Here is a 13,919-nt window from a genome sequence, read left to right as displayed (position 1 = left end):
GTCCATGTTTACATTATATGCATTAAACGGCAGTGGCACTTCGCAAAAATTTCATGCCGCGAAAAAGGCTGTCGGCTCCAATTCGCGAAAAATTCATGCCGCGAATATATCATGTTTTACAGTATACAAAACGGTATGACAAGCAATTACTTTGGTAAACTAATAGACCTACTGTACAACCCAGGTTCGGTGTGGGTGCTGTTTTTTGTGCTAATGTCTATTGCAACTATAACCGGGGGCTTCAAGCAACTGTAAAACCAGAAATATTTGCGGCATGAAGCTTACATTGTATTATATCTGTTACATGTGCATTTTATTTTTGCGAACCTTGGCTCCTCACGAAATACACACAAAAATTTCTGGATTAGTGTGCCCAACAGTATGCACTGACATAGCAAAGCACCTGACTCATTACGTAACCCACTTAATCACCTTTTCTCTAGACGTTTATTTTATTTTGGAAGCCCTCCTACACTGTAGTTGGGGATGACACCTTTACTTTACAGTACGGTACCTTAAAACCGAATAGGTTTATACAACTTTGACATACAGTTTGTACATGTACTGTAGGTATTTTGTCAAGGGGAGATGGAAGGAGGGAGATACGTGTACAGACTGGATAGTCACCAGTAATTGCTTCTTAGATTTTTTCTTGTTTTGTTTTGTTTTGTTTTGTTTTGTTTTTTTGGGGGGGGTTGTTTGTTTGTTTGTTTGTTTGTTTGTTTGTTTGTTTTTTGTGTGTTTTTTTTGTGTGTGTGTTTGTTTTTTGTTTTTTGTTTTTTTAATGACAGATATGTACATTGTATAGTGACTTGGTGGCAATTTGACTCTGCTGTCCTGGATGCATGTATTTGAGTGCATTTAGTTTTAATAGCCCTGAGATGGGAGCTCCCACCTCCCAAGTTTAAAGGCTGTATAGCCATGTTTTGCAATCTCTTCCATATATTCTCTTCCATGTACTCATGAGGTTGGCACATCTTTTCAGAAAAAAAATGCACAGATGTAAAACATTGTATTGCGTGCCTCATTTCAATGATTACACTAAATAGTGACAAACTTTTTTTCCCGTTTTATTTGGGGGGATGTGGGTTCTTTTTGAATGTTTGTCTGCATATTTCGGTTGCCTTCAGGCAAAAAGTCCATTTATGAAAAGTATGTGAATAACGTGGTGGAGATTGTGGATACTCATCAGTTAATGACTGACACTTCAATGATCCTGTGTTCATCAGCTACCTCCCCACCCCCCCCCCCCCCAGCACACACATGTACACACACACACACAATATGCATTGTTGTATTGTATAGGTCTGTACGTTGTAGCTCTAGGCACAATCAAAATGATGATCTCTCTTTTTTTTTTTTCTCTCTCTCTCTCTTTTGGCTTGACACATCATGTGTGAATGAATTATTATTGAAAAATTCTTGCGCATTCATAAAGCCTGCCATATTTTTATCTCTCTCTCCCCCTCTCCCTCTTTCTCTTCCTTCCATTATCTCCCCCCCCCCCTCTTTATTCCTTCCTTTTCACCCCAACCCCACTATCTCCCCCCCCCCCCCCCACCTCAGGGAGCTAATGCATCTGCATTGGAGAAAGAGATAGGGTCGGACCAGTTTCCGCCCAGTGAACACTACTTCGGCCTTGTCAATGTGAGTATACCTTTGTTCTTGTATTTCAATATGCATCAATAGTTGGAAGAGGATATATGAATGCAATGGAAATTTTTCAAGATCGGTTTTACATTTGGATAACGCATGCATACAAGTATACCTCAAGCTGAAATGAGATACCAGTACCAGGAATACAGTGTACATGAACTCTCAAATTTTATCCCATCCTCGTACTGTATTGGACTTCATGCATTGACTGTTTCACATGTCAGATTAATTTACCAAGCTAAATCTGTATGGTTATTTTTTGGTTATTTTTTTTTTCTTTCTCTCTGTTATCACTCTCATCTTAATTCAGAGTAAGTGCTACCATAATAATTCTATGCTTTTCCCCTCACCGAAGTGAAATACAATAGTGTGATTGCATATCGTTGATCTTCTGGGATAGGCATGTACCAGTATGTGGGGTTAGGTGGTTTCACATTAAAACAATTGAGCCATGATTTAGAGAGTCCTGTATCCTTTTTGCTGCACACTTTTTACCCATTTTCTTTTTCTCTCCGTCAAAGCCTAGAATTTGCAGACACTGCTTAATTTTTTTCTCTTTAAAAAGTGTTTTCTGTTTAGTTCACAGAAAAATATCATTTGTGCAACCAGTAATCAGTAATACATGTACAATGCACATATAGATTGAGTGAAAGCAGCAATATCAGCAGAACATATCGATCAGTGAAAGTTTGAGGAAAATTGGACAATCTCTTCAAAAGTCATAAAGTTCGAAAGTTTCTGCACAAACTGCTGGATGAAAAGACTACTACAGCGATATAAGGAAAATAAAATGAGAATTCTGCATATTAAAAGTTCTTTTTTTGAAAAAAAAAGAGTGCACATACAGTGTACCCTTGACTTGTTAATTGTGTATGCTAAGGGTGATATTATTTCCTATCTGCCTTCTGAAAGAGGTTTAAGTTAAATCTTCTTTGATTATGTGAGAAAAGTGAAAATATGTTGAATTTGTAGAATATTTTTTATATTCTATGCATGCAACATCACAAGCTGTGATAGTCTTCTCATCTACAAATTGTCCAATTTTCCTTAAAGTTTCAGTAATTTTTTTACTAATGTTGCTATAATATATTAATTCTCTCAATCCATACAATGTGTAAAAAGGTAAACTTGTCGTTTAAATGGATGCATTGTGAATATTCTTCAACCAACGTTTTTCATGGGGGTTTTTTGCACGTGAGAAAAGAAGAGGTTGATATTCATAAACATTTTTTCTAAAAGGCTGGTTTCAGGTTTGTTTTTGACCACTGTACATCATTTTGTGCAATATGAGACTGTCAAGAATGTTTTCTTCTGTGACTCATCCTGAGCAAAGCTGCGGGTAAAGATCTCCCAGTATGAAAATCAATGCCCTGTGATGATGTGCAGTGCACTGTTAAATGTGATATTGTAATATGGAAGAAAAGTCTAGACTCTAGAATGAATACCTGACGGTATGGATGGTGTATTTTTAGACATCAAAGGAGATGATGATTATAATTTTTTTTTTTTCTGAGAATGACTATCTAGAATGAATCAGCCATGTTGTTGGTGGTGGTGATGAGATTCTCACAGTATTAAATTTCACTCTGATTTATCATTTTTTCTTCCCCCAAGAGAATACTTCAGCATGTTATTCTTTGAAAAGCATTATGCTATCTGATTAGTGACATAAAAGATGCAATATCAGTTTTCTCAGGAGTTTAGGCTTTCTCCATTATCAGTGGTACATGCAGTACATTCAATCAAGTGACGTGATTATTACATCACTGTACTTGAGCTGGTTGGTAGTTATAGTATGAGTAATTTGCATGAATTTGTTTTTCCTTTCTGTGTTATGGAGGTTTTGTGTTGTTCATTTCCTAATAGAGGGAGATCAGTTTAGAATAGCAATTTTTCAGGTTTCATATCGATGTGTACATTTGGACTACTATTTATTTATTATATGTAATCAATCTGAAGGAAAGAGTAGATCTGGAAACATATAGTTACCTGTACACCTGTAGCATGAGGTACACCATTGTATAATACCGTAGTAGTTTTGGACTCCACTGTGACTACAACCAGTACCAAAGTGAAGTCCTTTCTAGGCCTGACTTTAAGACTTCCTGCAGAATAGCCATTTAAAAGGTTTTTTTTCAACTCTGACTCTGAAAAGGGTAAATATTTGCCCTCTTCAGACTGAGCAACCGTTCTTCATTGCATCGTACATTGTAGTGGATCGACGGCATAAATTTAGATTTAATAATGTTTGCATATTTCATACATGTATGCGATACTATTATGCGCACTTCAGTTTATGTGGATCCCTTGAATCTCTTTATAACTACTGTTCCACACAAACACTTTTACAACCTGCACTACTTGCCAAAATGAATAGGCTCAGGTAATGAATATATAATTTATGAGCTAAAAGTAGGGCATAGATATAGAGGATCACTTGGAAGTTTACAACCCAAACTTGAGTAAGTTTTACAGTATCAACTGTATGCTTTATGAATCCTGGCAAACATGTAGAACAATATTTGCACTAATGTGCATTTAACCATTCTAGCAACACTGACTTTCAGAAGTAAAACAAGAGAGAGCAATGCAGTTTCAAAAAATAAGATGTGTGGTAATGTTAAACAGATCCATTCAAGGTGAAATGGATATTGTATTGTAAATATTTGATTTACAGTGATGTTCAAAGATTGAATTCCGCATTCCTCAGGATAATCAGATGTTCCATTACAATGGTGTGCATGCATAACAGAATGCTGATTAAGTTTGCAATAGATGTCAACATCTTTAAACTTTGTACAGTGCAGAGTACATAGTGTGTCTGTTGTTTTATTTTTGGATCTTCAAATACAGAAAGAAGAGCATGGTGTGTTGAGGGCATTTTGTTTGTTTGTTTGATTTCAGCAAGATATGACAATTTAAAGATCCATGTTACTCAATGTAGGAATTAGTGCATAAGTGATTGCAATTTGTAGAATGGAATAAGAGTTTACTTTGCAATAAAGATAAAATGGTAGAAATGGCAGTGAATTAAATACATATGATAGGTGGATGTGTAGACTATCATGAAAAACATTTAGAGAAAAAAAATGAAATGAAACATTTAGCGTTCCACAATAAAAAATATATAGTGTTTGAGAAGGCTGTTATGGAAATGTGTGAAGGAAGAACGTACAGTTGTATGAGTGTTTTCATTTTCCACATGGAAGTAATGTCTTCAGTACAAGTTGATTAAGAGGACTGTGAGGTTTACTCCGATTTTGATTCTTTTGTCATGATTAAACAGTAGAAACGGTGGAAGATACACTGTGAAGCATGTTATGGCGTATCATTTTTTATTCTGCTTACATTAATGTAGATCGGCATGTTTATTCCACACCATGGCCTATGTGCATAGGAATCAAGGTGTACCTTCTATAAACTCTGAAACTATTCCCTCCCCCCCCCCTCCCCCCCTCTCTCTCTCTCTCTCTCTCTTGGAGACAATGGGTTGATTTGTTGTAAGTGTTTAAGGGAAACTTTTTTTTTCCTTCTGGTATCTGAAATACAAATTTGTACATATGTATATGAATGGCCAGTCCTGAGGCAAACTATGGCATTGTCACATTCTTTCTGTCCCACCAATTGCTATTCATGCAGAGACTCCAACTCTCCCGTTTTCGACGGGAGATCTCCCGCCGAAAACCCATTTTTGCAAAATCTCCCGTTCTCCCGCTTGAGATTTAATTTCTCCCGCCCTGGCTCTGTGTCTCCCGTTCGAAAGGATTTCTTACTTATTGCTATTGTACGTTGTATGTTGCAAAAAATAAGCCTTAGATAGCACAAGACTTGGAATTTGTCAACACTGACAAATTAGGTGATCCGATCTTTTCGGAAATCAATGATTTGAGTCCTGATCCAAATAGGCATGACCATACAGGTTTCATCTGTGTTGACGGGACATTGGCCGTGTGATGTTTGGATTCTCATTTAGAAAAGGGAGTCAGACCTGCCCTTGGAGTCTCCCGTTTGCTAGGGGTTTCAGGTGGGAGAATCTCCTGATCAGAAGGTGCTTTGGGTTGGAGTCTCTGTTCATGTTGGCTGCTGAGATGGTTTTGAAATGATGTGAATATAATATTTGCTTGTTCTTCCTCATATTTCCCCATCATCTCTTCTCACCCCAAAGTTTGGCAACACATGCTACTGCAACTCAGTGCTCCAGGCCCTGTACTTCTGCAAGCCGTTCCGGGACCGGGTCCTGGCCTACAAGACGCAGCCAAAGAAGAAGGAGACGCTGCTGACCTGCCTGGCGGACCTCTTCAACAGCATCAACACGCAGAAGAAGAAAGTGGGCGTGGTGGCGCCCAAGAAATTTGTGGCGCGGTTAAAAAAGGAGAATGGTAAGCAGCATGTTTACGAATGTATGCATACCACTAGGCAACCTGGTATGATCGAGTGCTGAAGCTGTTCAGTCGTTGCAGAGTGCACCTTGGGTCATGCAGCATGAAACGTCTCAAGTAGGCTGTTTTGAGCACTGGATTTACACTATGTGCCAATTTTGTGTGAACCTCGGTAATGACAGGTGTTCCCGACAACCAGAAGACTTGCCCCAAGACTTGCTCGATTTGTTGCCCAGCGTTGCAGCAGCAGATGCTTTGCACACTTCGTTTGAAAGGGGAATAATTTAACCAATATATGTGAATTGAGCAAATACAGAAATAGTAGTAGAACACATCAGTGAAGTTTGATGAATATCGGACAATCCTTTCAAAAGCTTTTTTAAGTTGTGGTACCGCAATCACTGAATAAGGAGATTGGATAATTTGTGATGTCACAGCTGGACAACGACATAAAGAAAATATTAAGAAAATTCCACGAAATTTCATATTTCATGAAAAATACTCATCCCTTTCCCTGACTACTGATATTTGTTGATACATTGTACAGGCAATGATTTTTCCTCATGCCTTTTAAAAGAGATTTTCAAGCCAAGTGCTCTTTCATTAAGCTAGAAAAATGAAAATATGTTGATTTCTCTAAAATGATTTTTTTTTTTTGTATATCATTGTATATGTGACATTATGAATTGTTGCAGTCTTCTTATCCAGCAATGGCTGTACTAAAACTTATATTCATAATTTTTGAACAGGTTGTCCGATTTTCCTCAAATTCATTGATAATATACTAATGATGCACAGGATAGAGTGTGTTAGTGAAGGCGCGGCGCGCTCGAGAGTATTGACAATGGTGCGACATGCACGAGGCGCAGCCGAGTGCATGTTTGCAACCGTTGTCAATACTCGAGAGTGAGCCGCACCTTCACTAACGCCACGAAATAATCCTGTGCATCATTAGTTTTATAAAATGGGTCGAAAACTAACAGCATTATTCACGTACCTTTGTGGGTCAATACCAGTCAGCTACATGTAGCACTCGCTCAAAAGTCAAGATGTCCGAAGATGTTCGTCCCAAACATTTACGCACGTCGCACTCGGAAATCCCGCACACTATAAGTACTGTACGTACGTATAAGAGTATACGTACGCCACGTACTGTTATGCACAAGAAAGGCCGCCGGCTGTTGTGGCAGCCCGCGGCCCGAACTAGAAGTTGTTTACAGGATTGACAGCGCGTATAGTAGCGCGTGACGCACTTGCAACAACTGATTGAGTGCGCACTGCTAGTGTAAAACATTGTGACGTACGTCAGGCCAGGGAGGTGGAAGAGAGACTCTTCTTAGTGCTTACCTGAAGAAAATAATGCACGCACACGTGACTCATTTCAGCGCTTCCAATTGGCTACATTCTTGAACCCATTTTATAATGTCTTCTACTATAAATCATTCTGCATTCTCTCAATCCACATTCATATTTGGGTTTCATTCCCCTTTAAGCATTGGATTGTATTCAGTATGAAGCAGGTTGATTGAATAGCTCATTGAAGGAAATCAAAACAAAACATTGCTTTGATGTGACAAGATCAGTAAACCTGTGTAATGCTTGTTTCATTTATTTATATATTTTTTCATTAAGCTATTGAGCATTATTTTCTGCCGAAATTTGATCACTAGGGCTAGTAGTAGAATTGCAACTTTACTAATACAGTGTACGTACAATTTGTACTCTGCAAGTCTGAGACTCAATATCCTGTCCTGGGCAACTGCAGTGCCCACAAATTAGATGAAAGTTTTGTGTCTCACACTGCTTTGGTCTGCCAAAGCTCTTTGAGTTTTCCCAGTGTAGGCTGAAAAACAAATAATGCTACAGGCATCGCATTCCATCAATTTGCAAACCAGAACAAGCCATGGCCTGTTAAGCAGCCTCTGAATGGGAAAGTCAAAGTCTATTTAAAGTAAATATGCACTGTTTCTGTGCTAGACAAACAGTTGCTCTGTGATCATTCGTTTGTATTGATCACTCAAAGAATGAGGGGTAGCAAGTTGAACAAAAAGTGGGTCAAATGTCTTCTTTCTGTTGTGTATAATGCTATTTGAAGTCATGTTATGTTTTGAGCAATATCCACCTCCCATCCTTTTTAGTTATTGAAATACAAACTGATTGTATGTACAAAATGTACATAATTGTACATTAAATGTGCAGTGGCCTACAGTCTGATTCAGTGTATTAACACTTCAACTTTTGTCAAGTCTCTTATCTCTTTGATGATTTGTGCTTTGCTCACCATTATTTTGCTTTGCATACAGTGCAGTATGCTGCTATTTCCATAGACTATCAAAGAAAGCAAAGCTAGTTATCAAACTGTCAGAGAAATGTTGTTTTTACTTTACAGTGAGAGGTACAGTGTAAGGTAAATTCTTGATACCCTGAAAGTATGAAGATTCTGTCCATGAATTAAAGAATACAGTGACAGTCTAGTGTTGTGGGAAAGTATGGAACATTTTCTCCTTTTTTTTTTAATAATGTGGATAGTGCATTACAAACTAATATAGATTTATAATGCTTATAATTCAAGACTAGGCTAGTTAATAGGTGAAAGCCAAAACATTTAGAAAATACACACCATTGTCTGTGAAATCCCTCTCAGTGGCAAGAAAAATGTTTATATTGAATGTGATAATGATTGGCCTTGACATAATACGCTGATGCACATCCTCAAGTGGACACAATTGCTGGTTAGGTCGTACATTTTACCTGCCAGATACAACGTGTATGTAGCAAGAAGGCAGTGTATGGGTGAATGATGGCTTGTTTTGTGTCCATGTTAATTACTGGTAATCGTGTGGGACCAGTGGCGTAAATTGTGTGATTCTTCGTGCGGATAGGCTTCAAATCTGGATAATTATGCTGGTACCAGAGTTACGATTGTAGAATTAAATAATCTCCATTGCGTGAAGGTGCAAATGTAATATTATCTCTGGTCTTGTACCGTAGCCAGACCGTGCCCCAAGATGAGGGTAAAAAATCAGCACTTGAGTTTTATCTTTCTCTTTTCTCTCTCTTTGGCATGAAATTCTTACCAGGTGGTGCTCGAGTGGAGAAGAAGAAGAAAAAAAAAAGAAAACCAACAAGAATCAGTCTTTGATAATAATTGTTGTGTTACATGGCATAGATGTAAACTGGTGTTGGTGAGAACATAGATGGTGTGGTCACACTGTGCAAAATTACACGTTCGAGGTAGTTTCACTGCCCGGTATTTTGCTTCACATAGTTTGGGCAGTGTGACCACAAACTTCTTGAGAAGTAACCAGAAAAACTTCCTGCTAAACTTCCTTCGTGCATTTGGGAAATTCCTCACTTCTCGCAAAACTATGTGCAGTTTTATGTAGTATTGGACCACGCAGAGCTGAAACTTCAAGAAGTTTTGAAGTGATAATATATCCATTCGTGTTGTGTGCACACATTGTGCTTTCTTTTGCATGCTGTTACACATTTGTATTTTTTTTTAATATTCAAGGGGGGGGGGGCTTTTTCATACCATAACTAGGGTAGTTTCAATCACTGAAACTACACACAGTCTTGTTGGTAGTGTGACCACCTCAAATTTCTGGAAGTTAGCAGAAAGCAAACTATGCATAATTTCATGTACAGCTGTAGTGTGTCTGCGGCTAATGAGTGTTCCGTTTGTAGAGTTAGAATAGTGAAATGGTTTCGAGGGACATTATAAGTCCTGAGATCAGGTCAGTGGACTGAAAACCTCCCAGAAAGAGCATTTCAAACCCTTAGGATACACCATTCTGTATTACAAAAAGTCACCAATTTATATTTTTTCATCAAGAACAAAAGAAAATCTGACCTGTTCTTCATGTGTATGAAAATAGCAAATATGTTTTTGCATGTCCTTCTCAACAGATAAGTTCCATCTGTTCCCAATACTTGAGAAAAATAGAAATTAATGAAATTTTGTTTACAAGACAGACAAAGAGCTGCTCAACACTGAGATCACATGTGGACATTGTACCTGTTGGTTGTGTTTTCCTAGCTCCCACAAGTTAGGGATTGCAACTGTGGAATCCTCATCCTTCATGCTACATACCCTTTCTTTTTGTTTCTTTTGCAGAAGTGTTCGATAACTACATGCAGCAAGATGCTCACGAGTTCCTCATCTACCTGCTCAACACGATAGCAGACCTCTTACAAGGTGAGATACCGTGTATGCGCTGTGTATAAAACATCTAAAACTGGTAGGAAGATCGGTATGTCAGGATGTACACTTGTGTTCATGAGCTTCACAACTGCATTGGTGGAGCTGAATACGTACAAAGCGAGAATGTTAATTCAAAATTCAAGATAATTTATTGTCAATTAAAATTTATACACAAAATTTGTTTTTGGACATCTAACAATTGTGCAGAGTGCATAGGTGTTACTATCAGGACAGTATGATACTGTATGCGCCATATATTTCGGGGGGTATCCCGTATTCTGCAAATTTTGCGAGTCGTGTGCTATTTGCAAATTTAACATCACACAAAAATACTAACTCTGATCCTAACATGAATGCAACATGAACATACAATGTACATTTCTTCATTCATGACTATATTCCATGATAGCCGGTTAAACCACTCGTGAAATTGTTGGGAATCCCGATTTGTGAAAAATTTGACCCGATACATATATGGCATACTCTGTATTAACCTTCATCTGGTATTGACGGAAATGATGAACACAGTGGGGATGTACCAATCTTTCCGATGTCTTTAGAATTGTTCCCTGATATCCAGTCCACTCACCAATATAAAAAGCAGTTTTGCACAGTGCCATGAATATCATTTCAAGAAAATATAATCTCTGTATTCTGAACTTGGTCTTCTTCTCCCCTTTCTCTATTTTCTTTTTCTTCTTTTTCTTCCCAATCTCCCTTCTTCGTCCATGAAGATATGGTTGTATTAGGAGATAGGATAACCCCAGGAAGTAGTCAGACATACAATAAGTAGGCTTACAATAGAGTAAGAACACTTAGGCTAGGATCAAGCTATATCTGTCATTTTGTACTGCTACGTTGGGAAAAGAGTGACACATTTCTTCCCCCCCCCCCCCAGTTGTAAATTCCCGAAGTTGCTGTCATCTGATTTCACATTCATTATTTTGTGAATTTCAACGTATGATTGAAAATTACCTGACGTAAGAACTCATCCCCCCCCCCCCCCCACTCCTCACAAGCACTCAACCCAACCCAAATGCAATGCATTACACCTAACACTAATAGACCTTTTCCACAGTGTACTGTACATACAAAGAGCTGAAAGAATTTTTAAAAAGAGTCTTATATGTCTGCACAGTGCCACAAATGGCTCTCGTAAATCATGTTTTTAACTATTGAATCTTTAACTTGATGGCAGCATGAATACATGTATCAGTAATTTGTTTGTGGTTGTCTGGCCCAGCGAACCGTGAGAATTCTGTTTCGCACCACGGTGCTGCACAAAGACTGCATTTTATGTGATGTGGTCTTTATGAGACAAGAAGCGTATTGTTGGCATGAATCTGTACAGACGGAGTTTGGAAGAAAAAAAAAACCACTGAAGCACAAATCATTTCTTTGATGCATCAAAATACACTCGAATACTATCTGTTTTTTAATGAGTGCAGTGCTACGGGGTAACTATAGTGTGGTCTACATGGAGTTTGTAGCATGGAGGTTGGCCTAACACTGCGTGATGATGTTAAATGCTACCACCCTAAACCCCCCCCCCCCCAAAAAAAAAAAATAAAAATAATAATAATAATAATAATACTAATAATAGTAATAATAGAATAGAAAATGTAAGGACTGTCAAATTAAATGATTATTCCATTTACACTACAGGTAGCTCTATCCTCCAATTTCAGTCTAGCTGTTGTTGCATTATTTGGTTGTATCTTATTCCAGGTAGAATTAAAGGATTAGCAACTCTGATATGCCTGTTAACAAGATTGGACACATTATAACTGCATCTTAACTTCCTAATGCCTTGTCCCATATTGTTGATTGTGTTTTATTTATTTTGTACCCGGTATATGATGCGAATTTTGCAAGTTGTGAATAAAGAGGTGACATGACATTTACACCTGTGACAATTGCCACGGTCTTTTTCTCCAAGGACTTAGGGTTAGGGTAATGGTTGTGATAGGGTTTTAGGGTTTAGTTTGATGTGAGGATTAAGGTTAGGGTTATGTTTGTGGGGAGAATTTATGTTTGGCTTAGCGTGCAACTATTTCAGGGGAGCAATTGTTGCTGGAGCAAATGTCATGGTAACCGAATACGAATACTCAGTGTGGTATGAAAACAAAAATAACTGCATAATTTTGCTATCTACCAAGGAGAACTGATTTTAGAGTATTTTAACTGAAACTTCAGTGGCACTTCAGACTAGTGTCTATGAAAACACACACACACATGCACATCCACACACACACAGTCAATCATTTTTTGTAAGTTTGCATTTGTTTTGTGTTCTGTAATGATTGTATTCATGCGTACCTTTTCAAGGGTAGAGAATATTAGGTGTTTTGTTATGCTTTTTGTTGTTAGTCATTTTAGTGTTGTTACACCGTATGGCATTTGTTATCTCCACAGCTGAGAGAAAAGCTGAGAAGTTGGCAGGGAAGGGCAAGCCGGGCACTCCCAACGGCATGATCAATGGCAACAACAACGACACCAAATCGGACCCGACCTGGATCCACGAGATATTCCAGGGGACGCTGACGAACGAGACGAGATGTCTATGCTGTGAGGGGGTGAGTTTGTTACCGCCGATTGTAGACCACCGGGACATGTGTCGTACATGTTTGCCAGTTTCACGGCAACTTTTTTTTAGGCCTCCAGAGACGTCTAGATACTGATTTTGTTCATGTGCAACAGCAGACATAGATGTCAAATATCCTGGCAGGTTTCCTTGAATCTGTTCTTTGAGCGTCCTACACGTGTATGCAATTCCTCCAGAAACTAACCCATAATTGAAGTTAGACAAAAACCAATCTGTAACAATGCCAGGGTCCCACGTGAAGGCCCTTGAGATACCATTGTGATTGGAACGGTTACCTTATCGGCAATCGTGAACTACACTTTGGGAAGATCTCTTTTTATCCTCAAGCAGAGCAGAGTCAGGGTTCTACGGGTGTAACCACCATTTGTTAATATTGGGTTCCCCCTGTCGTGCAATCTGCTACGCATGCCATGATCGACCATTTGTAGCTGATCGTAGAATTTTTTGTTTAAGTGTCTATGACAATTTGCCCCATGATTGAAACTGTGGTCTTAATCGTTGAGTAATGTGGTGATCTCATCAGATTTTGAGGCCAGTCATGGCAATCACTTTGATCTTAATAGACAATTTCTGAACCATCCAAAAGTTTTCTCAAACAAAACAGAACTTCCACAATCAGCTACTAATGGCCAATTGTGGCAAGCATTGCGGATTGCACGGCAGTGGGAACCCAGCATAATGCGTCTAGTTTCATCCAACAGAAACATCCTGTATTTCAAATTGCTCTTGACTCTTCTTTAACATTCATTCAAGTCGTGTCTGTTTTTTTTTTTTTTCACCAGGTCAGCAGCAAAGATGAAGATTTCCTAGACTTGTCTGTGGATGTAGAGCAGAACACATCAATTACGCACTGCTTAAGGTGAGGAATGTTATTTATTGCAGAATCTGAGATTCTGTGCAATTACAAGGCATTTGTTTTCACTCTCTTGCAGTTGGATTATGATACTCATGTGCTTTCATTTGCAGTGCACAAAGTATGAAATACAGGCCTTAGTGTAGAAAGAAAGAAGAACCCGCTGTTCACATTTTTTTATGGGAAGCATTATGTGAAAAGTGCTGATTTTACTCTGTTAGG

General features: G+C 38.4%; 1 protein-coding gene across 2 annotated transcripts in view; it reads left to right on the top strand.

Annotated features, from left to right (window-relative positions):
* Positions 1–13,919, top strand: part of LOC139727505 (ubiquitin carboxyl-terminal hydrolase 12-like) — a 28,738-nt gene that overhangs the window by 3,946 nt on the left and 10,873 nt on the right. For both annotated transcript variants that reach the window (XM_071638488.1, XM_071638482.1), the window contains exons 2-6: positions 1,567–1,647; positions 5,822–6,035; positions 10,153–10,233; positions 12,655–12,815; positions 13,627–13,703. In XM_071638488.1, the coding sequence (XP_071494589.1) occupies positions 1,567–1,647; positions 5,822–6,035; positions 10,153–10,233; positions 12,655–12,815; positions 13,627–13,703 (614 nt within the window). The remainder of the gene's footprint in view (positions 1–1,566; positions 1,648–5,821; positions 6,036–10,152; positions 10,234–12,654; positions 12,816–13,626; positions 13,704–13,919) is intronic.

This window comes from Diadema antillarum, unplaced genomic scaffold (genome assembly GCF_040938485.1).
Source record: "Diadema antillarum isolate AM-2024a unplaced genomic scaffold, OU_Dant_1.0 scf00000018, whole genome shotgun sequence".
Lineage (NCBI taxonomy): Eukaryota > Metazoa > Echinodermata > Echinoidea > Diadematoida > Diadematidae > Diadema > Diadema antillarum.
The sequence above is the reverse complement of the archived record's forward strand: the minus strand, read 5'-3'. Positions and strand labels throughout refer to the sequence as shown.